The sequence below is a fragment of the Amphibalanus amphitrite genome, unplaced genomic scaffold, assembly GCF_019059575.1.
Source record: "Amphibalanus amphitrite isolate SeventyFive unplaced genomic scaffold, NRLGWU_Aamphi_draft 000165F_arrow, whole genome shotgun sequence".
Taxonomy (NCBI): domain Eukaryota; kingdom Metazoa; phylum Arthropoda; class Thecostraca; order Balanomorpha; family Balanidae; genus Amphibalanus; species Amphibalanus amphitrite.
Genome location: NW_024881660.1, coordinates 99,645 through 123,937, shown reverse-complemented (window position 1 = coordinate 123,937; position 24,293 = coordinate 99,645). Strand labels below are relative to the sequence as shown.

Below are 24,293 nucleotides of genomic sequence, written 5' to 3'. Positions count from 1 at the left end.
AAGCGACACATCAGCCGGCAACACTCCCGAAACGGAGCTGATTAAAATAGTGGTTACCGAAACGGTTTGACAGGCTGCCAGTGCATGCGACCCCTTATTGCCGCCACCCATCAGAAATATCTTACTTGGCAGTGACCCTGACCCCTACCCCACGACCCCCTGTGACCCCTATGATCTCCCTGTGCTGGCCTATACACTCTCTGGGTGTTACCCGTGACCTCTGCCTTCGTGCGAATGTCACTGACCTTGACTTCGTCGGCGTTGACGGTGCCCTCGTCGATAAGTTTCTTGGAGTACTTGTCGGTAAGGTTGGGCATCTTTTTGATCTTGTTGTACATGAACGGATGGGTGAACATCGGCTCGTCAATCTCGTTGTGACCGTTACGGCGGTACGACACCTGTACGGCAGGGGGAGTTAGTGTCACGGCGGTACGACACCTGTACGGCAGGGGGAGTTAGTGTTACGACGGTACGACACCTGTACGGCAGGGGGTGCGACAGAGGTGAGTACGACAGCGACAGAGGTGAGGAGAGATATCTGGGGGGTTACAGGATACGCCCGCGACACCTGTACGGGACGGCGCGCGGGGCACGGTCATAGAGCAGGGTGGAAACGGGCGATGACTCCCCACCAGTGTTCGCCACGGGCCCCAAAATCCCCAGCCCAGCCCGGCCCGGGCCCATGGGTTCAGAGCCCGGCCCAGCCCGTAGCCCGTTCTTGGCAAATATTCCAAGCCCAGCCCGGCCCGGCCCGTCAAAAATAGCAATCTAGTTATTGTCTTAGTCTATTGCTATAATAAGCATGATTGATTACACTATTTTGAGAACAATTCAAATTGCATGAATATTAACATGGCAATCATGACTCCCTTCTTTTCAATGAATATAATCATTTCAAGCACCTATGGCACAAATTTTAACAGTAACAGCAAGCACCTCAGTCAATTAGGTCATGAGTACACACCTATAAAAAGTTTACATGATTATATTAACTACATTCTATGAGTAAAGTTATCTTGCAAGCTGATGTGTGTGAACATTATCATTCATAATTGGTGACTCTAATGCATACTTGAAGGAAGTATTTGCCACATACTCTATACTTCCCAGCACTTACCAGCAGAAAAAAGCTTGACTTATGGGAATTGATGAATCTGTCTGGGATTGACCTTGCTGTTAAATTCACTCCATAGATGCTGCAATATCAAAAGCCTGAGAAAGCATACAAAATAGGTGACACTAACTTTAGCACTGTCTTCCAAAAAAAGAGAAAATCCATCCATTTATCAGCAAAACTGATCTTATCTATTCTCGATTCATGCCCACGTGTCAACCGAATCTCTGTGGACAACAATCTGCTACTTTCCTATGTAACGGAAGTTGGCACAGATTCAGCACAGATTCAGCACAGCACAGATTCGGTAGGGGGAAAAAAGGCCCCGGTAGAGGGAAACCTTTATGACCCGTTTTCCCCTAGAAATGACGTCACAAAGAGGTAAAAATGGGTATCAATCGAAAGCTCTCGTTTACCCAGACACAGTCCTGCAGGAAAATTTCACTTTTTCCCATAGGAAAGCTTGTACGGGAAAATCAAAATTTTGGGTCAATGGGGGGGTCCCCCCCGATTTCGTTCAAAATCGGCACACAGGTGCCCCACCACCAGCCGAGAAACATTCCCCAAAACGGTCCCCGTTGCATTGACGTTTAAGGCCCGTAAAGCCCCCTAGACTCGTAAAATATCCGTAAAATCGCCTTTGTACGGACAAAAAAGTGGTGCTATGGTAAAAATGGGTATCAATCGAAAGCTCTCGTTTACCCAGACACAGTCCTGCAGGAAAATTCCACTTTTTCCCCATAGGAAAGTTTGTACGGGAAAATCAAAATTTTGGGTCAATGGGGGGTCCCCCCGATTTCGTTCAAAATCGGCACACAGGTGCCCCACCACCAGCCGAGAAACTTTCCCCAAAACGGTCCCGTTGCATTGACGTTTAAGGCCCGTAAAGCCCCCTAGACTCGTAAAATATCCGTAAAATCGCCTTTGTACGGACAAAGAAGTGGTGCTATGGTAAAAATGGGTATCAATCGAAAGCTCTCGTTTACCCAGACACAGTCCTGCAGGAAAATTCCACTTTTTCCCCATAGGAAAGTTTGTACGGGAAAATCAAATTTTGGGTCAATGGGGGGTCCCCCCCGATTTCGTTCAAAATCGGCACACAGGTGCCCCACCACCAGCCGAGAAACTTTCCCCAAAACGGTCCCCGTTGCATTGACGTTTAAGGCCCGTAAAGCCCCCTAGACTCGTAAAATATCCGTAAAATCGCCTTTGTACGGACAAAAAAGTGGTGCTGTGGTAAAAATGGGTATCAATCGAAAGCTCTCGTTTACCCAGACACAGTCCTGCAGGAAAATTCCACTTTTTCTCCATAGGAAAGTTTGTACGGGAAAATCAAAATTTTTGGTCCATGGGGGGTCCCCCCCCGATTTCGTTCAAAATCGGCACACAGGTGCCCCAACACCAGCCGAGAAACTTTCCCCAAAACGGTCCCCGTTGCATTGACGTTTAAGGCCCGTAAAGCCCCCTAGACTCGTAAAATATCCGTATAATCGCCTTTGTACGGACAAAAAAGTGGTGCTAGTGGTAAAAATGGGTATCAATCGAAAGCTCTCGTTTACCCAGACACAGTCCTGCAGGAAAATTCCACTTTTTCCCCATAGGAAAGATTGTACGGGAAAATCACAATTTTGGGTCAATGGGGGTCCCCCCCCCGATTTCGTTCAAAATCGGCACACAGGTGCCCCACCACCAGCCGAGAAACTTTCCCCAAAACGGTCCCCGTTGCATTGACGTTTAAGGCCCGTAAAGCCCCCTAGACTCGTAAAATATCCGTAAAATCGCCTTTGTACGGACAAAGAAGTGGTGCTATGGTAAAAATGGGTATCAATCGAAAGCTCTCGTTTACCCAGACACAGTCCTGCAGGAAAATTCCACTTTTTCCCCATAGGAAAGTTTGTACGGGAAAATCAAAATTTTGGGTCAATGGGGGGTCCCCCCCGATTTCGTTCAAAATCGGCACACAGGTGCCCCACCACCAGCCGAGAAACTTTCCCCAAAACGGTCCCCGTTGCATTGACGTTTAAGGCCCGTAAAGCCCCCTAGACTCGTAAAATATCCGTAAAATCGCCTTTGTACGGACTAAAAAAGTGGTGCTGTGGTAAAAATGGGTATCAATCGAAAGCTCTCGTTTACCCAGACACAGTCCTGCAGGAAAATTCCACTTTTTCTCCATAGGAAAGTTTGTACGGGAAAATCAAAATTTTGGGTCCATGGGGGGTCCCCCCCGATTTCGTTCAAAATCGGCACACAGGTGCCCCAACACCAGCCGAGAAACTTTCCCCAAAACGGTCCCCGTTGCATTGACGTTTAAGGCCCGTAAAGCCCCCTAGACTCGTAAAATATCCGTATAATCGCCTTTGTACGGACAAAAAAGTGGTGCTGTGGTAAAAATGGGTATCAATCGAAAGCTCTCGTTTACCCAGACACAGTCCTGCAGGAAAATTCCACTTTTTCCCCATAGGAAAGTTTGTACGGGAAAATCAAAATTTTGGGTCAATGGGGGGTCCCCCCCCGATTTCGTTCAAAATCGGCACACAGGTGCCCCACCACCAGCCGAGAAACTTTCCCCAAAACGGTCCCCGTTGCATTGACGTTTAAGGCCCGTAAAGCCCCCTAGACTCGTAAAATATCCGTAAAATCGCCTTCGTACGGACAAAAAAGTGGTGCTATGGTAAAAATGGGTATCAATCGAAAGCTCTCGTTTACCCAGACACAGTCCTGCAGGAAAATTCCACTTTTTCTCCCATAGGAAAGTTTGTACGGGAAAATCAAAATTTTGGGTCAATGGGGGGTCCCCCCCGATTTCGTTCAAAATCGGCACACAGGTGCCCCACCACCAGCCGAGAAACTTTCCCCAAAACGGTCCCCGTTGCATTGACGTTTAAGGCCCGTAAAGCCCCCTAGACTCGTAAAATATCCGTAAAATCGCCTTCGTACGGACAAAAAAGTGGTGCTATGGTAAAAATGGGTATCAATCGAAAGCTCTCGTTTACCCAGACACAGTCCTGCAGGAAAATTCCACTTTTTCTCCATAGGAAAGTTTGTACGGGAAAATCAAAATTTTGGGTCAATGGGGGGTCCCCCCCGATTTCGTTCAAAATCGGCACACAGGTGCCCCACCACCAGCCGAGAAACTTTCCCCAAAACGGTCCCCGTTGCATTGACGTTTAAGGCCCGTAAAGCCCCCTAGACTCGTAAAATATCCGTAAAATCGCCTTTGTACGGACAAAAGTGGTGCTGTGGTAAAAATGGGTATCAATCGAAAGCTCTCGTTTACCCAGACACAGTCCTGCAGGAAAATTCCACTTTTTCTCCATAGGAAAGTTTGTACGGGAAAATCAAAATTTTGGGTCAATGGGGGGTCCCCCCCGATTTCGTTCAAAATCGGCACACAGGTGCCCCACCACCAGCCGAGAAACTTTCCCTAAAACGGTCCCCGTTGCATTGACGTTTAAGGCCCGTAAAGCCCCCTAGACTCGTAAAATATCCGTATAATCGCCTTTGTACGGACAAAAAAGTGGTGCTGTGGTAAAAATGGGTATCAATCGAAAGCTCTCGTTTACCCAGACACAGTCCTGCAGGAAAATTCCACTTTTTCCCCATAGGAAAGTTTGTACGGGAAAATCAAAATTTTGGGTCAATGGGGGTCCCCCCCGATTTCGTTCAAAATCGGCACACAGGTGCCCCACCACCAGCCGAGAAACTTTCCCCAAAACGGTCCCCGTTGCATTGACGTTTAAGGCCCGTAAAGCCCCCTAGACTCGTAAAATATCCGTAAAATCGCCTTTGTACGGACAAAAAAGTGGTGCTGTGGTAAAAATGGGTATCAATCGAAAGCTCTCGTTTACCCAGACACAGTCCTGCAGGAAAATTCCACTTTTTCCCCATAGGAAAGTTTGTACGGGAAATTCAAAATTTTGGGTCAATGGAGGGTCCCCCCCCCGATTTCGTTCAAAATCGGCACACAGGTGCCCCACTACCAGCCGAGAAACTTTCCCTAAAACGGTCCCCGTTGCATTGACGTTTAAGGCCCGTAAAGCCCCCTAGACTCGTAAAATATCCGTAAAATCGCCTTTGTACGGACATAAAAGTGGTGCTATGGTAAAAATGGGTATCAATCGAAAGCTCTCGTTTACCCAGACACAGTCCTGCAGGAAAATTCCACTTTTTCCCCATAGGAAAGTTTGTACGGGAAAATCAAAATTTTGGGTCAATGGGGGGTCCCCCCCGATTTCGTTCAAAATCGGCACACAGGTGCCCCACCACCAGCCGAGAAACTTTCCCCAAAACGGTCCCCGTTGCATTCACGTTTAAGGCCCGTAAAGCCCCTTAGACTCGTAAAATATCCGTAAAATCGCCTTTGTACGGACAAAAAAGTGGTGCTATGGTAAAAATGGGTATCAATCGAAAGCTCTCGTTTACCCAGACACAGTCCTGCAGGAAAATTCAACTTTTTCCCCATAGGAAAGTTTGTACGGGAAAATCAAAATTTGGGGTCAATAGGGGGTCCCCCCCGATTTCGTTCAAAATCGGCACACAGGTGCCCCACCACCAGCCGAGAAACTTTCCCCAAAATGGTCCCCGTTGCATTGACGTTTAAGGCCCGTAAAGCCCCCTAGACTCGTAAAATATCCGTAAAATCGCCTTTGTACGGACAAAAAAGTGGTGCTATGATAAAAATGGGTATCAATCGAAAGCTCTCGTTTACCCAGACACAGTCCTGCAGGAAAATTCAACTTTTTCCCCATAGGAAAGTTTGTACGGGAAAATCAAAATTTTGGGTCAATGGGGGGTCCCCCCCGATTTCGTTCAAAATCGGCACACAGGTGCCCCACCACCAGCCGAGAAACTTTCCCCAAAACGGTCCCCGCTGCATTGACGTTTAAGGCCCGTAAAGCCCCCTAGACTCGTAAAATATCCGTAAAATCGCCTTTGTACGGACAAAAAAGTGGTGCTATGGTAAAAATGGGTATCAATCGAAAGCTCTCGTTTACCCAGACACAGTCCTGCAGGAAAATTCCACTTTTTCCCCATAGGAAAGTTTGTACGGGAAAATCAAAATTTTGGGTCAATGGGGGGTCCCCCCCGATTTCGTTCAAAATCGGCACACAGGTGCCCCACCACCAGCCGAGAAACTTTCCCCTAAAACGGTCCCCGTTGCATTGACGTTTAAGGCCCGTAAAGCCCCCTAGACTCGTAAAATATCCGTAAAATCGCCTTTGTACGGACAAAAAAGTGGTGCTGTGGTAAAAATGGGTATCAATCGAAAGCTCTCGTTTACCCAGACACAGTCCTGCAGGAAAATTCCACTTTTTCTCCATAGGAAAGTTTGTACGGGAAAATCAAAATTTTGGGTCAATGGGGGGTCCCCCCCGATTTCGTTCAAAATCGGCACACAGGTGCCCCACCACCAGCCGAGAAACTTTCCCAAAAACGGTCCCCGTTGCATTGACGTTTAAGGCCCGTAAAGCCCCCTAGACTCGTAAAATATCCGTAAATCGCCTTTGTACGGACAAAAAAGGGGTGCTGTGGTAAAAATGGGTATCAATCGAAAGCTCTCGTTTACCCAGACACAGTCCTGCAGGAAAATTCCACTTTTTCCCCATAGGAAAGTTTGTACGGGAAAATCAAAATTTTGGGTCAATGGGGGGTCCCCCCCGATTTCGTTCAAAATCGGCACACAGGTGCCCCACCACCAGCCGAGAAACTTTCCCCAAAACGGTCCCCGTTGCATTGAAGTTTAAGGCCCGTAAAGCCCCCTAGACTCGTAAAATATCCGTAAAATCGCCTTTGTACGAACAAAAAAGTGGTGCTATGGTAAAAATGGGTATCAATCGAAAGCTCTCGTTTACCCAGACACAGTCCTGCAGGAAAATTCCACTTTTTCCCCATAGGAAAGTTTGTACGGGAAATTCAAAATTTTGGGTCAATGGAGGGTCCCCCCCCCGATTTCGTTCAAAATCGGCACACAGGTGCCGATATTTTACGGATTTATTTTAAGGATTTTACGGATATTTTACGAGTCTAGGGGGCTTTACGGGCCTTAAACGTCAATGCAACGGGGACCGTTTTGGGGAAAGTTTCTCGGCTGGTAGTGGGGCACCTGTGTGCCGATTTTGAACGAAATCGGGGGGGACCCTCCATTGACCCAAAATTTTGAATTTCCCGTACAAACTTTCCTATGGGGAAAAACTGGAATTTTCCTGCAGGACTGTGTCTGGGTAAACGAGAGCTTTCGATTGATACCCATTTTTACCATAGCACCACTTTTTTGTCCGTACAAAGGCGATTTTACGGATATTTTACGAGTTTAGGGGGCTTTACGGGCCTTAAACGTCAATGCAACGGGGACCGTTTTGGAGAAAGTTTCTCGGCTGGTGGTGGGGCACCTGTGTGCCGATTTTGAACGAAATCGGGGGGGACCCCCCATTGACCCAAAATTTTGATTTTCCCGTACAAACTTTCCTATGGGGAAAAAGTGGAATTTTCCTGCAGGACTGTGTCTGGGTAAACGAGAGCTTTCGATTGATACCCATTTTTACAATAGCACCACTTTTTTGTCCGTACAAAGGCGATTTTACGGATATTTTACGAGTCTAGGGGGCTTTACGGGCCTTAAACGTCAATGCAACGGGGACCGTTTTGGGGAAAGTTTCTCGGCTGGTGGTGGGGCACCTGTGTGCCGATTTTGAACGAAATCGGGGGGACCCCCCATTGACCCAAAATTTTGATTTTCCCGTACAAACTTTCCTATGGGGAAAAAGTGGAATTTTCCTGCAGGACTGTGTCTGGGTAAACGAGAGCTTTCGATTGATACCCATTTTTACCATAGCACCAATTTTTTGTCCGTACAAAGGCGATTTTACGGATATTTTACGAGTCTAGGGGGCTTTACGGGCCTTTAACGTCAATGCAACGGGGACCGTTTTGGAGAAAGTTTCTCGGCTGGTGATGGGGCACCTGTGTGCCGATTTTGAACGAAATCGGGGGGGGACCCCCTATTGACCCAAAATTTTGATTTTCCCGTACAAACTTTCCTATGGGGAAAAACTGGAATTTTCCTGCAGGACTGTGTCTGGGTAAACGAGAGCTTTCGATTGATACCCATTTTTACCATAGCACCACTTTTATGTCCGTACAAAGGCGATTTTACGGATATTTTACGAGTCTAGGGGGCTTTACGGGCCTTAAACGTCAATGCAACGGGGACCGTTTTAGGGAAAGTTTCTCGGCTGGTGGTGGGGCACCTGTGTGCCGATTTTGAACGAAATCGGGGGGACCCCCCATTGACCCAAAATTTTGATTTTCCCGTACAAACTTTCCTATGGGGAAAAAGTGGAATTTTCCTGCAGGACTGTGTCTGGGTAAACGAGAGCTTTCGATTGATACCCATTTTTACCACAGCACCACTTTTTTGTCCGAACAAAGGCGATTTTACGGATATTTTACGAGTCTAGGGGGCTTTACGGGCCTTAAACGTCAATGCAACGGGGACCGTTTTGGGGAAAGTTTCTCGGCTGGTGGTGGGGCACCTGTGTGCCGATTTTGAACGAAATCGGGGGGGACCCCCCATTGACCCAAAATTTTGATTTTCCCGTACAAACTTTCCTATGGGGAAAAAGTGGAATTTTCCTGCAGGACTGTGTCTGGGTAAACGAGAGCTTTCGATTGATACCCATTTTTACCACAGCACCACTTTTTTGTCCGTACAAAGGCGATTATACGGATATTTTACGAGTCTAGGGGGCTTTACGGGCCTTAAACGTCAATGCAACGGGGACCGTTTTGGGGAAAGTTTCTCGGCTGGTGGTGGGGCACCTGTGTGCCGATTTTGAACGAAATCGGGGGGGGACCCCCCATTGACCCAAAATTTTGATTTTCCCGTACAAACTTTCCTATGGAGAAAAAGTGGAATTTTCCTGCAGGACTGTGTCTGGGTAAACGAGAGCTTTCGATTGATACCCATTTTTACCACAGCACCACTTTTTTGTCCGTACAAAGGCGATTTTACGGATATTTTACGAGTCTAGGGGGCTTTACGGGCCTTAAACGTCAATGCAACGGGGACCGTTTTGGGGAAAGTTTCTCGGCTGGTGGTGGGGCACCTGTGTGCCGATTTTGAACGAAATCGGGGGGGACCCCCATTGACCCAAAATTTTGATTTTCCCGTACAAACTTTCCTATGGAGAAAAAGTGGAATTTTCCTGCAGGACTGTGTCTGGGTAAACGAGAGCTTTCGATTGATACCCATTTTTACCATAGCACCACTTTTTTGTCCGTACAAAGGCGATTTTACGGATATTTTACGAGTCTAGGGGGCTTTACGGGCCTTAAACGTCAATGCAACGGGGACCGTTTTGGGGAAAGTTTCTCGGCTGGTGGTGGGGCACCTGTGTGCCGATTTTGAACGAAATCGGGGGGGACCCCCCATTGACCCAAAATTTTGATTTTCCCGTACAAACTTTCCTATGGGGAAAAAGTGGAATTTTCCTGCAGGACTGTGTCTGGGTAAACGAGAGCTTTCGATTGATACCCATTTTTACCATAGCACCACTTTTTTGTCCGTACAAAGGCGATTTTACGGATATTTTACGAGTCTAGGGGGCTTTACGGGCCTTAAACGTCAATGCAACGGGGACCGTTTTGGGGAAAGTTTCTCGGCTGGTAGTGGGGCACCTGTGTGCCGATTTTGAACGAAATCGGGGGGGACCCTCCATTGACCCAAAATTTTGAATTTCCCGTACAAACTTTCCTATGGGGAAAAAGTGGAATTTTCCTGCAGGACTGTGTCTGGGTAAACGAGAGCTTTCGATTGATACCCATTTTTACCATAGCACCACTTTTTTGTCCGTACAAAGGCGATTTTACGGATATTTTACGAGTCTAGGGGGCTTTACGGGCCTTAAACGTCAATGCAACGGGGACCGTTTTGGGGAAAGTTTCTCGGCTGGTGGTGGGGCACCTGTGTGCCGATTTTGAACGAAATCGGGGGGACCCCCCATTGACCCAAAATTTTGATTTTCCCGTACAAATTTTCCTATGGGGAAAAAGTGGAATATTCCTGCAGGACTGTGTCTGGGTAAACGAGAGCTTTCGATTGATACCCATTTTTACCATAGCACCACTTTTTTGTCCGTACAAAGGCGATTTTACGGATATTTTACGAGTCTAGGGGGCTTTACGGGCCTTTAACGTCAATGCAACGGGGACCGTTTTGGGGAAAATTTCTCGGCTGGTGATGGGGCACCTGTGTGCCGATTTTGAACGAAATCGGGGGGGGGACCCCCCATTGACCCAAAATTTTGATTTTCCCGTACAAACTTTCCTATGGGGAAAAAGTGAAATTTTCCTGCAGGACTGTGTCTGGGTAAACGAGAGCTTTCGATTGAAACCCATTTTTACCTCTTTGTGACGTCATTTCTAGGAAAAAACGGGTCATAAAGGTTTCCCTCTACCGGGGCCTTTTTTCCCCCTACCGAATCTGTGCTGTGCTGAATCTGTGCTGAATCTGTGCCAACTTCCGTTACATTACTTTCCTTGCTATTTTATGTTAGGCTCTTTTCAAGATATGGATATCGCTAGCAGCGTAAGCAGAAAACATGGTAAGCTTGAAATGTCATTGGGTACTTTTGCGACTTTCACGCATCATCATCATCAATCGAAAATGAGCGAACATTTCTTGATTGTCGCAGCTGCGGCAGGTAGCGATTTTGACCAATTGTATAATAAAACATATATGATCAAGTTTTTGTTTTGTTTTACGTTCGAGTTTTCATGTAACGGAAGTTAGCAGGGAATCAGCAGGGGTTCAGCAGGGATTCAGCAGGGATCGACGGCCCCTACGATTTCGCTGAATTTTGGTAGAGAGGTGCAGAATGGTGTCCTCTATCGAAAATCCTAGTGCCAAAATGCGGGGAATCCATCAGGGGGGCCACAAATCCCAAAAAACAGTATGCCCTCAGGGCACAATCGACGAACTTTGAAAACCCTACTTCTAGCCGTCCAAACAGCTAAAAATGCACGTCATTCGAAAGAGGACAAAATTTTACGTACAACGGTACCAAATTTAGGGGGCTAGCGCCCCCCTGAACCGAACAAAACAGCTTCAAATATATGGGCCCGGGAGTATGCCCTCGGGGCATAAATAAACGTTTTCAACAATTTCAGGCCTATAACATCAACAAAATCCAGCAATATGCACATCATTGGAAAGAGCGTAATTTCCCAAACAAAAAACCCAAGTAACATTTTTCGATGGGGCCCACCTGGGGCCCACGGGACCCAATTGAAATTTGGGGCCCAATGGGGCGGCCCCTACGATTTTCTTCAAAATTTGCACAGACACTCTCCTGGGCCCCCTCTTCAATCTGGCTGAAGAAACCTACCGGGGAATCCAAAGGAAGGGGCCCAAAGAGGGCCCCAAAGAGGCCCTTTCTAAGTATTGCCCCTAATTTCGCGACCAACCCCGGCAATATGCACATCATTGGAAAGAGCGTAATTTCCCAAACAAAAAACCCAAGTAACATTTCTCGATGGGGCCCACCTGGGGCCCACGAGACCCAATTGAAATTTGGGGCCCAATGGGGCGGCCCCTACGATTTTCTTCAAAATTTGCACAGACACTCTCCTGGGCCCTCTCTTCAATCTGGCTGAAGAAACCTACCGGGGAATCCAAAGGAAGGGGCCCAAAGAGGGCCCCAAAGAGGCCCTTTCTAAGTATTGCCCCTAATTTCGCGACCAACCCCGGCAATATGCACATCATTGGAAAGAGCGTAATTTCCCAAACAAAAAACCCAAGTAACATTTTTCGATGGGGCCCACCTGGGGCCCACGGGACCCAATTGAAATTTGGGGCCCAATGGGGCGGCCCCTACGATTTTCTTCAAAATTTGCACAGACACTCTCCTGGGCCCCCTCTTCAATCTGGCTGAAGAAACCTACCGGGGAATCCAAAGGAAGGGGCCCAAAGAGGGCCCCAAAGAGGCCCTTTCTAAGTATTGCCCCTAATTTCGCGACCAACCCCGGCAATATGCACATCATTGGAAAGAGCGTAATTTCCTTAACAAAAAACCCAAGTAATATTTTTCGATTGGGCCCACATGGGGCCCACGGGACCCAATTGAAATTTGGGGCCCAATGGGGCGGCCCCTACGATTTTCTTCAAAATTTGCACAGACACTCTCCTGGGCCCCCTCTTCAATCTGGCTGAAGAAACCTACCGGGGAATCCAAAGGAAGGGGCCCAAAGAGGGCCCCAAAGAGGCCCTTTCTAAGTATTGCCCCTAATTTCGCGACCAACCCCGGCAATATGCACATCATTGGAAAGAGCGTAATTTCCCAAACAAAAAACCCAAGTAACATTTTTCGATGGGGCCCACCTGGGGCCCACGGGACCCAATTGAAATTTGGGGCCCAATGGGGCGGCCCCTACGATTTTCTTCAAAATTTGCACAGACACTCTCCTGGGCCCCCTCTTCAATCTGGCTGAAGAAACCTACCGGGGAATCCAAAGGAAGGGGCCCAAAGAGGGCCCCAAAGAGGCCCTTTCTAAGTATTGCCCCTAATTTCGCGACCAACCCCGGCAATATGCACATCATTGGAAAGAGCGTAATTTCCCAAACAAAAAACCCAAGTACCATTTTTCGATGGGGCCCACCTGGGGCCCACGGGACCCAATTGAAATTTGGGGCCCAATGGGGCGGCCCCTACGATTTTCTTCAAAATTTGCACAGACACTCTCCTGGGCCCCCTCTTCAATCTGGCTGAAGAAACCTACCGGGGAATCCAAAGGAAGGGGCCAAAAGAGGGCCCCAAAGAGGCACTTTCTAAGTATTGCCCCTAATTTCGCGACCAACCCCGGCAATATGCACATTATTGGAAAGAGGAAATTACGCTCTTTCCAATGATGTGCATATTGCCGGGGTTGGTCGCGAAATTAGGGGCAATACTTAGAAAGGGCCTCTTTGGGGCCCTCTTTGGGCCCCTTCCTTTAGATTCCCCGGTAGGTTTCTTCAGCCAGATTGAAGAGGGAGCCCAGGAGAGTGTCTGTGCAAATTTTGAAGAAAATCGTAGGGGCCGCCCCATTGGGCCCCAAATTTCAATTGGGTCCCGTGGGCCCCAGGTGGGCCCCATCGAAAAATGTTACTTGGGTTTTTTGTTTGGGAAATTACGCTCTTTCAAATGATGTGCATATTGCCGGGGTTAGTCGCGAAATTAGGGGCAATACTTAGAAAGGGCCTCTTTGGGGCCCTCTTTGGGCCCCTTCCTTTGGATTCCCCGGTAGGTTTCTTCAGCCAGATTGAAGAGGGGGCCCAGGAGAGTGTCTGTGCAAATTTTGAAGAAAATCGTAGGGGCCGCCCCATTGGGCCCCATCGAAAAATGTTACTTGGGTTTTTTGTTTGGGAAATTACGCTGTTTCCAATGATGTGCATATTGCCGGGGTTGGTCGCGAAATTAGGGGCAATGCTTAGAAAGGGCCTCTTTGGGCCCCTTCCTTTGGATTCCCCGGTAGGTTTCTTCAGCCAGATTGAAGAAGGGGCCCAGGAGAGTGTCTGTGCAAATTTTGAAGAAAATCGTAGGGGCCGCCCCATTGGGCCCCAAATTTCAATTGGGTCCCGTGGGCCCCAGGTGGGCCCCATCGAAAAATGTTACTTGGGTTTTTTGTTTGGGAAATTACGCTCTTTCCAATGATGTGCATATTGCCGGGGTTGGTCGCGAAATTTGGGGCAATACTTAGAAAGGGCCTCTTTGGGGCCCTCTTTGGGCCCCTTCCTTTGGATTCCCCGGTAGGTTTCTTCAGCCAGATTGAAGAGGGGGCCCAGGAGAGTGTCTGTGCAAATTTTGAAGAAAATCGTAGGGGCCGCCCCATTGGGCCCCAAATTTCAATTGGGTCCCGTGGGCCCCAGGTGGGCCCCATCGAAAAATGTTACTTGGGTTTTTTGTTTGGGAAATTACGCTCTTTCCAATGATGTGCATATTGCCGGGGTTGGTCGCGAAATTAGGGGCAATACTTAGAAAGGGCCTCTTTGGGGCCCTCTTTGGGCCCCTTCCTTTGGATTCCCCGGTAGGTTTCTTCAGCCAGATTGAAGAGGGAGCCCAGGAGAGTGTCTGTGCAAATTTTGAAGAAAATCGTAGGGGCCGCCCCATTGGGCCCCAAATTTCAATTGGGTCCCGTGGGCCCCAGGTGGGCCCCATCGAAAAATGTTACTTGGGTTTTTTGTTTGGGAAATTACGCTCTTTTCAATGATGTGCATATTGCTGGATTTTGTCGAGGTTATAGGCCTGAAATTGTTGAAAACGTTTATTTATGCCCCGAGGGCATACTCCCGGGCCCATATATTTGAAGCTGTTTTGTTCGGTTCAGGGGGGCGCTAGCCCCCTAAATTTGGTACCGTTGTACGTAAAATTTTGTCCTCTTTCGAATGACGTGCATTTTTAGCTGTTTGGACGGCTAGAAGTAGGGTTTTCAAAGTTCGTCGATTGTGCCCTGAGGGCATACTGTTTTTTGGGATTTGTGGCCCCCCTGATGGATTCCCCGCATTTTGGCACTAGGATTTTCGATAGAGGACACCATTCTGCACCTCTCCACCAAAATTCAGCGAAATCGTAGGGGCCGTCGATCCCTGCTGAATCCCTGCTGAACCCCTGCTGAATCCCTGCTAACTTCCGTTACATCGAGTTTTCAGACTTCGTGATTAAAGTTTTATTTTTTATTTGTTTAATTTTGTTTTTCACCTTGATACTTACTTAAAAAACGTATTTATTTGATATACTGTTGTGTATACTACCTAGATGCCGCCACATAAACATAGCGCCGCCGCCATGATTGCATATTTTGTTGAGAAGGGGCTGGTTTGTTGTGATTTATTTTGACAAATTTATGGACATTTAAAGAAGCTTTCATCGCGAAATACTCTGTAGAGTTCCTCGTTACTTACAGTGTGTTTTGTGAGTATCCTAGTTTTAAGGTTCTGTTTGTTAAAAAGCCGTCGGTGAAGGAAAAAAGACTGTGTTGGAATTGTCTCACTATCGCCATATATAAGTGTTAAACTTAATGTAGCCCTGTAGCCCATCATTGTTGAGTGGCTTCTTAGTTTTTGGAGTTGTAGTGCTAAGTAAGTTATTCTGATGACTACATTTTAACTTTTATTACAACTAATGATGCTAGAGATTCTCTGATCTTTTTGGTTGCGGAATTTTTATGAAAACCCTCCTATGTGTGACATGATGTGATATTGGATAATTCTCAAGATTCCCAAAATTCAATATCAAGTAGGTTTTCTTTCACATTGCTTAAATTTGGTTTAGGTTTTGTATTTTCCCAGTGGGTTTTGTTTGCATCAGTTTCCAAATTTTCTTAAATTGACATTAGTCGCAAAACCCATAGTGCACTGCACAAAGCTTTTGGCCCGGCCCGTCCATAGCCCGTTAACTAATGATATTTGGGGGCCCGGCCCAGCCCGTAGCCCAGCCCGGCCCATGGCCCGTTGGGCTGGCCCGGCCCGTGGCGAACACTGCTCCCCACCATGGACCAGTCAGCTGAGCTCCATAGTGGCCGAGAGGAACGTATCGGAGAACACAATGACTTACTGTGAATTATGCAGCTTGCTAAATTCATTGATAAAGGGCAATCGAAACAAAGTCCGCGGGATTTTACACAAAAATGATACCAATTCGTTACCATACTTTTACGACTCAAAACACGACTCATAACATGGAGTTCTCTTGCACATAAAAAAGACTTGATTTTTTAGCACCATTGCTTTTTTCGGGACATCCAGTGGCAATTATATAGGATGGCATCCAGTAGCAATTACATAGGACACAAAATATAAACGACCTCCCCCAGTTCCCCGCTCCCCCTCCGCCTAGCCGTTCGATAGTGCCGCCGTTGCGACTCACGATGTCGATGACGACGTCCTTGTGGAAGGTGTTGCGCCACTCCGCGGCGATCTGACACACGTGCATCACGGCCTCCGGGTCGTCGCCGTTCACGTGGAAAATGGGCGCGTTCACCACGCGCGCCACGTCCGTGCAGTAGGGAGACGAGCGGGTGAGGCGCGGGTCCGTCGTGAAGCCGATCTGTGGGGAGAGGTCACAGGTCAGAGAGGTCAGATAGGTCACGGGCCAGAGGTCAGAGAGGTCACAGTAGGGCGAGGAGCGCGTGAGGCGCCGGTCCGTCTTGAGACCGGTCTGAAAGAGGGAATGTGGCTCAGAGGTCAACAGACTAAGTGACTGCCAAGAACAGAAGGTGACTTTTCTGTGTGTGATCACCGTTCCGTGCTTCTATCCTCAGCAGGGATGCGGAGCCGGAGCCGGAGTCGGAGCCGGAGCCGCCGGAGCCGGCATATTTTGCCCGGAGCCGGAGCCGGAGCCGGAGCCGTGAAACAATATAGCCCGGAGCCGGAGCCGGAGCCGGAGCCGCCAAAAAAGGGGGCGACTCCGGCTCCTTTTTATTTTTTGAAGAGGAAAAAAAATAATTGACCTAGTTCGGTTTGACAGTACAAGGCAGTACAACATATGATAAGTAGGTACGTCATGGGCCATCAAGTGAATGAAAAAGCCGAATATCCCCAGTATCCCACAGTAAGCAATCAACTTCCTGTCTGCTCCTCCCCCTCCCCCCCCCACGTCTACTGCATCCCCAGAACATGAGGACCGGTCATCAGGTGACGGCCATTGTTTTGAAGCCAGTGCAGTGGATTGCGACTCCCAGCACCGTCTCTTCCCCCCTCCCCCCCCCAATGCAGCCGAGACGGGTGTCAGCTTACGATGGTTCAGTGAACTCCGATTCGCGGCGACTGCGTTTCCAATGCCATCGCTTCCTAGTCCTTTGTTCTGCCAGTTCTCTCCGAGGTGCGTTTGCGCGGGGACGCGATGAGCCGGTCATGGCAAAGAGTAACGCGTATAACCCATCCAATTTTTATTCCACCCGTATTTAATTGATTGCATAGGGGATGTACTGAGTCGGAGCCGGAGCCGCCGGAGCCGGAGCCGCCGGAGCCGGACCATTTTACTCGGAGCCGGAGCCGGAGCCGGAGCCGCCATAACATTTCAACCGGAGCCGGAGCCGGAGCCGGAGCCGATTTTTTCTCCGGAGCCGGAGCCGGAGCCGGAGCCGTCTGAAATTTCCACGGCTCCGCATCCCTGATCCTCAGGATACTGAAATCCTTCTCCTCCACGCCGCAACCCCCTTCCGGGCTGGACAGGCAACTTTATCTCATGCGGGCTGCTCCCGAGGGAGCGGCACCGCTGCTCCCGCGGGAGCGCACCCCGTAGCCGGGTGCAGTGAGTGCCTTGGAGCTGGGTGGCCTGTCCTCTGGACGGGCTCAGCCCCGGCGACTCACTAGGGTGCCTGCCCAGACCAATGTCTCCCCCTATATTCTATCATCCTCCCGGCTCTGAAATGGTCTTGTCAGACCGAAAAGGCCTAACCCAACAAAACAAACAAACTTTTCTGTCGCAAATGACGCCAGCTGTCAGATAATTAGATAACCCAGCAGCATTGTTCTGTTCATGTCTGCGACTGCCCAGTCCGGTCGACACCGACCCACAAGCAGCTTGTGGCTGCGTATGACTGAGCCCCGTTATGGATGCGTAGTAGTGTGTCTGTTAAGCACGCAGCAATGTGGTCACGATACGAGAACGATGCTGTGATCCACACAGGACGCTGTGCAGGTTTATATCAGCGTGTCAGTAGATGTCAGAAGGTGTCAGCGTAAAACTTGTCAGTGTCAGTATATCGGTACATGGTTGTTGACCACGATGTGTATCGTTCCGTAGGTGGTGTAGGCCGGCAGGTCAGGTAGGTGTCAGTGGTCAGAAGGTGTCAGTGTCAGTCGGTGTCAGTACCAGTATGTGTCAGTAGGTGTTAGTGTGACGGTGTCCCTATATTCGTACATACCTGATTGTTGACCACGATGTGTATCGTTCCGTGTGTGGTGTAGGCCGGCAGGTCGGACAAGTGGAAGGTCTCGTAGACGACTCCCTGTCCAGAGAAGGCCGCGTCTCCGTGCAGCAGAATCGACATCGCCTGTAGAGGGAGAGGGGGAGGGTCAGAACCACCCGGCAGGGTCTGTACCGGGGTACGCCGCGTCTCCGTGCAGCAAGATCGACATCGCCTGCAGAGGGGAGACGGGGAGGGGGGTCAGAACTCAGAACCACCCGGCAGGGGTCAGTACCGGGGCACGCCGCGTCTCCGTGCAGTAGGATCGACATCGCCTGATGATGGGCACGAGGGGGGGGGGGTCAGAACCTCCCGGCAGGGGTCAGTACCGGGGCACGCCGCGTCTCCGTGCAGTAGGATCAACATCGCCTGTAGAGGGGAGACGGGGCGGGGGGGTCAGAGCCTCCCGGCAGGGGTGAGTACCGGGGTACGCCGCGTCTCCGTGCAACAGGATCAACATCGCCTGTGGAGGGAGACGGGGGAGAGGGGGGGGGGGTCAGAGCCTCCCGGCAGGGGTCAGTACGGTCCGGGGCACGCCGCGTCTCCGTGCAGCGGGATCGACATCGCCTGCAGAGGGGAGACGGGGTCAGCCTCAGCGGAGCAGCGCCCAGCTCAGCGAGGGTGTGGCTGGGCCGGGCGGCGTCTCTGAGCTCACCATGACAGCGGCACACAGCGGCCGACCGCAGAGAAAACACTCGTATGCAGGGCTTCCATGAGGGGTAGTGAAATATTGACGCAAGCTGATTAACTTCGGTAAGGCGGCGGAATCATATCACACAGATCTACGCTAACTTAATTCAAATAAAAGATCGGATTATTGATGATGAAAATCCGATAGTCGGCACAGAAATCAGAATCATCAAATATATGCATGCTTGTCCATGACGGCTGTCTTGCCCAGCCGGCTCCCGCCTTCTATCGCCACCCACCACCCTTCCCGCCTCTCCCAGTCATCTGTGACCTCTCCCCGCCACTCTTCTTCTCCCTCCCTCTCTGCCCGGCGTCTGACCCCGTTTCCGTCTCCAACCCTGTATCTGACCTTGTTGCCGTCCGAGCCGCCGCGGTGGAACTGCTCGGCCCTGGTCTTGTACCCGTCCACTGGCCCCTCCTTCCCTCCCCATGTACCTAGGTACATTCTCTGCCCCTGCCGGCCTCCCCCTCCCCCTGCTATCGGTACATTCTCTGACCTTGTACTCGTCCCCTGGCCCCTCCTTCCCTCCCCATGTACAGGTCTCGCGGGTTTTAGCGGTAGGTTTTGCACCTAGAAAATTTAGTGTACTTCAGGCTATATCTTCGTAGTCTTAAGCTTTTAAGTGTTGAAGATGCGAGCGACTTGTTGGGTTACAAGCCGGCCATGATCGTGTAAAATGGCTTCATAGTAGATCGATTAGTTTCTGAGATATAACCGGAAATGTAAAAGTGCAAAACCTACCGCTTAATCTCGCAACAGCCGTACCTAGGTATATTCCCTGCCCCTGTCCCTCCCCCTGCAGGTACATTCTCTGACCTTGTTTCCGTCCGAGTCGCCGCGGTAGAACTGCTCGGCCTTGACCTTGTACCCGTCCCATGGCCCTCCTTCCCTCCCCATGTACCTAGGTATATTATCTGCCCCTGCCCCTGTCCCTCCCCTGCCCTCGGCATATTCTCTGACCTTGTTGCCGTCCGAGTCGCCGCGGTAAAACTGCTCGGCCTTGACCTTGCCCTGCACCACGGGGTCGACGGCCTCCAGGTGGCTGGGGTTGGCCACAATGGCCAGGCGCACGTTCTTGTTGGTGACTCGGTTCAGACGCTCGATGTACGTGCCCAGGTGGTATTTGACGTCACCGGAGCCCTGAGAAAATGACGTCACAAGGGGGTCAGACCCCCAGAGCCAGGTCCGCGGACGGTGGACTTATCAAAGGTCACCAGAACGTGAACTAGGTCAGCACGTCAGGTTAGACGGCCAATCAGCTAAGCTGACACACACAATAGTCAGATATGGGTACAATCATAAGCTACTGTCTAAAACTGCGGATGATAAATATGTGTTTCGAGCACCGGTAGGCGGCTTTATTTCACTGAGATGCGGCATATGGTGACACCAGTACAGACTGCAGCCTACATTACCTCGTCGGCGACCTCGAGCGCGGCAAACTGGGCGAATATCTGCTCCAGAGGCTTCCGGCACACGTTGGCCAGTACGTTCAGACGGCCGCGGTGGGGCATACCTGAGACATACAGAGAGGCACAGATGAGACAGACAGCTGGGACATAACGGCGAAACAAACCTAAGACACAACGGATAGGGACAGAAAAGAGAGTCAGAGACGTAATGGGAGAGAAATGACTGACACATAGGGGCGGTATACTTGAGACAGAACGGACCGAAAGCTGAGACTTTTCGGGATATAAATGCCTGAAATACGTCACCGGACTGAGATGGATAAAATCAACTTCAAGAACGATCGGCAAATCATATGAGCACACATTGCAGATACCGACAGCCCGACCAGCACAGAGCATGACGGGCCATCTCAACCATGACGACAGCATCTCAACATCTCACCCATGACGAGGGATGGACTCCCAACTCGACGCCCTACTCACCCATGACGAAGGACGACTCCGTACTCACCCATGACGAAGGACGACTCCGGACTCACCCATGACGAACGACTCGACTCCGGACTCAACTCCGGACTCACCCATGACGAACGACTCGACTGGACTCGATTGACTCACCCATGACGAAGGACTCGACTCCCATTGCTGAGCTGACGTCGATGATGTGTTTCATGGCCGGGATGAGCACCTCACCACCCTCCAGGCCGAACCGCTTCTCCGAGGAGAACTTGCGGGCCAGGAACGACTCCAGCCTGCCGAGGGAGGGGGAGGGGGTCAGTCAGCAGCGGGGGGAGGGGGAGGGAGCCTGAACGACTCCAGACTGCAGACGGGGGGGGGGGGGGGGGTCAGTCAGCAGCGGGGGGAGGAAGCCTGAACGACTCCAGACTGCAGACGGGGGGGGGGGGGGGGTCAGTCAGCAGCGGGGGAGGTCGGTCTCCAGCCAGGAACGGCTCCAGACTGCAGACGGGGGGATCAGTCTGCAGCCTGAACGACTCCAGCCTGCCCAGGGAGGGGGACAGAGGGGAGGTCAGTCAGCGGCGGGGAGAGGTCGGTCTCCAGCCAGGAGCGACTCCAGTCCACCACGGAGAGGAGGGCGGGTACACTGGACACGTCCACAGGCTGAGCAGACGCTGCCGGGCGATTCAGCGATCGGTAGGGGGTACAGCACAGTGCGCACAGGCAGCACAGAAATACAGGAGGAAGCGCGAGTAAACTACAGGTAAAGTGTGATGAGATCGGCAACAATGATAAGTGATTGCAGGATATTCAGTCGACTCTCCACTTCCTGCCCTTCTCTCCCTCTCTCTCTTATTTACCCGGTGGCACGGGCCACGCGGGCCAGGTTCAGTCGTTTCCCCTTCCCCCTTCCTCCCCTATTTACCCAGTGGCGCGGGCGACGCGGGCCAGGATCAGTCGCTTCTCGTCGTTGGTGAACTGCATGATGCCCGGACTCTCGATCTTCTGACGGATCCAGTTGCACTGCTCCAGGTCGTTGATGTACATGTACTCCACGCCGATACTCCTATAATAAGGGCAGCGTGGTGAGATGGGATCGACGCGCTCCGTCCGACCGCAGCGAACCTGGACGTTCTGAAAAGCCAGTCAGAATATGACTCGACGGACAAGAAGGAATACTGTTATAACGAGTCAAATAAGCCCAGGTCATCTGGTATGAAGTGTACTATTTCAAAACACTAGAGCTTAACGTCTTTGAGGCGCATTTTACACGTTCAATAGCCGTCGTACTTCAGCCGTGTCGAAGGTCAAAATTCCCGCGCCTCTGACCGGCTTATGCACCAAGTCCACGCTTCTGTCACCTGTAGTGGGCCTGCTCCAGTGGGAGAGGCAGGAGACAGGGCACGGGATTCAGGAGACATGGGTCAGGAAGGGACGGAGTCACCTAATTTGCAGCAGGCCTGCTCCAGCAGAGGAGAGGACCCGGGAACCCACCTGCAGTAGGCCTGCTCCAAAGGAGGAAGGGACAGGGACAGGGAACGACAGGTCGGGGGCAGCTGACCCACCTGCAGTAGGCCTGCTCCAGTGGAGGACAGGGACAGGGACAGGGGACAGGTCGGGGGGGGGGGGGGAGCTGAATTACCTACCTGCTCCAAGGAGGAAGGGCCAGGGACAGGGGAGAGGTCGCGGCAGCTGACCCACCTGCAGATGGCCTGCTCCAGTGGGGGAGGGGACCTAGAAACCCCTGCAGTGAGCCTGTTCCAGTACAGGGGAGGGGTTGACGGAGAGGGGGAACCCACCTGCAGTAGGCCTGCTCCAGCCGGTTGACGATCTCGCGGAGCGGCAGCGCCTTCTCGCGGCCGCCGATAAAGGTGGAGGACGGCAGCTGGAAGACCGTGTCCATGTCCTGCTCATCTGTGGAAGGTCAGAGGTCAGAGGTCAGAGGTCAGAGGTCAGGTCAGAGGCCAGTGGTCAGTTACAGGCCAGGGCTCAGTTAGAGGTCACAGGTCAGGGCAACTGGAACACCGTGTCCATGTCCTGCTCATCTGAGGGAGGGTCAGAGGTCAGACCAAAGGTTAGAGGTCAGGTCAGAGGTCAGGGCAGCTGGAACACCGTGTCCATGTCCTGCTCATTTGGGGGGGGGGGGGGGAGAGGAGACTCAGAGTTCAGGCCGGCTGCAGGACAAAACAAATCAGAAAGCTTTCGGAACAATCGATATATAAAAATCAGGTAAGTCGTAATTTGTAGGCCGGGTGAATTTATTGTTCACAACTTTGAGTGCTGCATCCTTTGTTTTATAGAGACAATAACAACAGACTTTACACAAAAAAACTTGCCTTATTAATAAAACGTATGTTAACGATAAAATCTAAATGAGAGAGGAATGTCGAATGTGTGACACCTAAACCGGAAATAAAACAAAGCAAAGGAATACAAGCGTTCAAACAGGTTCCGAGAGAAATGAAAACAAACAATACGCCCCAGACCCACTCGCCGTATGGCGTGTTTGTTGTGTATGCTTCATGGCCATCATGGAATGTCAATTGGCATCATTCTTCTGTAAACGCTGTAGTAGTGAATTCCACAGATGACAGACATGCCGAAGTTTTGCATGTAGCCGTGGTGTTACGTACCGAAGTTTTGCATGTAGCCGCGGCATTATGTACCGTAGTCACGCATGTAGCCGCGGTGCTACATACCGAAGTTTTGCATGTAGCCGCGATGTAACGTACCGAAGTTCTGCATGTAGCCGCGCACGACGATCTCGGAGGCGGTCTCCACCGGTTTTCGCTCGATCTCCAGCGGGTCCAGCCGGGCCACCAGGTGACCGCGGATCTGAGACGGAAGGGCAGATGTCAGGTCAGAGATCAGGTCAGACCTCCAGCGGGTCCACCAGGTGACCGCGGATCTGAGAAGGAAGGGCAGAGGTCAGGTTAGATCTCCCGCGAGTCTAGACGGGCTACCAGGTGACCGCTGACCTGGGGAGGTCAGGTCAGGTCAGAGATCAGGTGAGATCTCCAGGGGGGGGGGGGCAGGTGGACCACCAGGTGAACTCAAATCTGAGGGAGAGGGCAGAGGTCAGGTCAGAGGTCAGCTCAGAGGTCACAAAGGGACACACAGCGTTACAAAGTGACACATATCGGCATTAGGTGACCACAGATTTGAGAAGATCAGGTCAGGTCAGAGGTTGGGTCACAGGGGTCACGCAGCGCCAGGAGGTGATCGCGAGTCTGAGGGAGAGGTCAGGTCAGGTAGCACCAGGTTCCACTCGGAGTCACACTATATCACATCGGATCGCAGCATGTGTCATCTTGTCAGGACATCACCACGTGTCTCTCCTCTCTCTCCCCCCTCTCTCTCTCTCTCTCTCTCTCTCTCTCTCTCTCTCTCTCTCTCTCTCTCTCTCCCTCTCTCCCCTCCCCTCCCCTCTCACCTGGTAGCTGCGGATGACGCCGACGACGCTCAGGTGGTCGGCGATGGTGTTCTCGCTGGCGGCGGCGCCTGGCACGCGCGCCGCGCCGCCCACCATGGGCGCCACCAGGGCCGAGACGGGCAGTGAGTTGGCCGACGGCGCGGCCAGAGACGGCGGCGCCATGTAGGCCGCGCCCGGGCCGGCGCCGCCAGCCGTCCGCGAAAAGTACGCGTCCCATGACTGAGAACAGCCACAGGGGAGCAG

The 24,293-nt window shown here is 51.0% G+C and overlaps 1 protein-coding gene across 4 annotated transcripts in view; it reads right to left on the bottom strand.

Annotated features, from left to right (window-relative positions):
* LOC122383503 (2-oxoglutarate dehydrogenase, mitochondrial-like) overlaps positions 1-24,293 on the bottom strand; it is a 53,775-nt gene that overhangs the window by 16,361 nt on the left and 13,121 nt on the right. For all 4 annotated transcript variants that reach the window (XM_043370007.1, XM_043370009.1, XM_043370008.1 and 1 more), the window contains exons 2-11: positions 24,051-24,269; positions 23,350-23,452; positions 22,417-22,531; positions 21,543-21,683; positions 20,780-20,913; positions 20,165-20,265; positions 19,710-19,889; positions 18,017-18,145; positions 16,015-16,194; positions 246-398 (exon numbers count right to left, since the gene is read on the bottom strand). In XM_043370007.1, the coding sequence (XP_043225942.1) occupies positions 246-398; positions 16,015-16,194; positions 18,017-18,145; positions 19,710-19,889; positions 20,165-20,265; positions 20,780-20,913; positions 21,543-21,683; positions 22,417-22,531; positions 23,350-23,452; positions 24,051-24,269 (1,455 nt within the window). The remainder of the gene's footprint in view (positions 1-245; positions 399-16,014; positions 16,195-18,016; positions 18,146-19,709; positions 19,890-20,164; positions 20,266-20,779; positions 20,914-21,542; positions 21,684-22,416; positions 22,532-23,349; positions 23,453-24,050; positions 24,270-24,293) is intronic.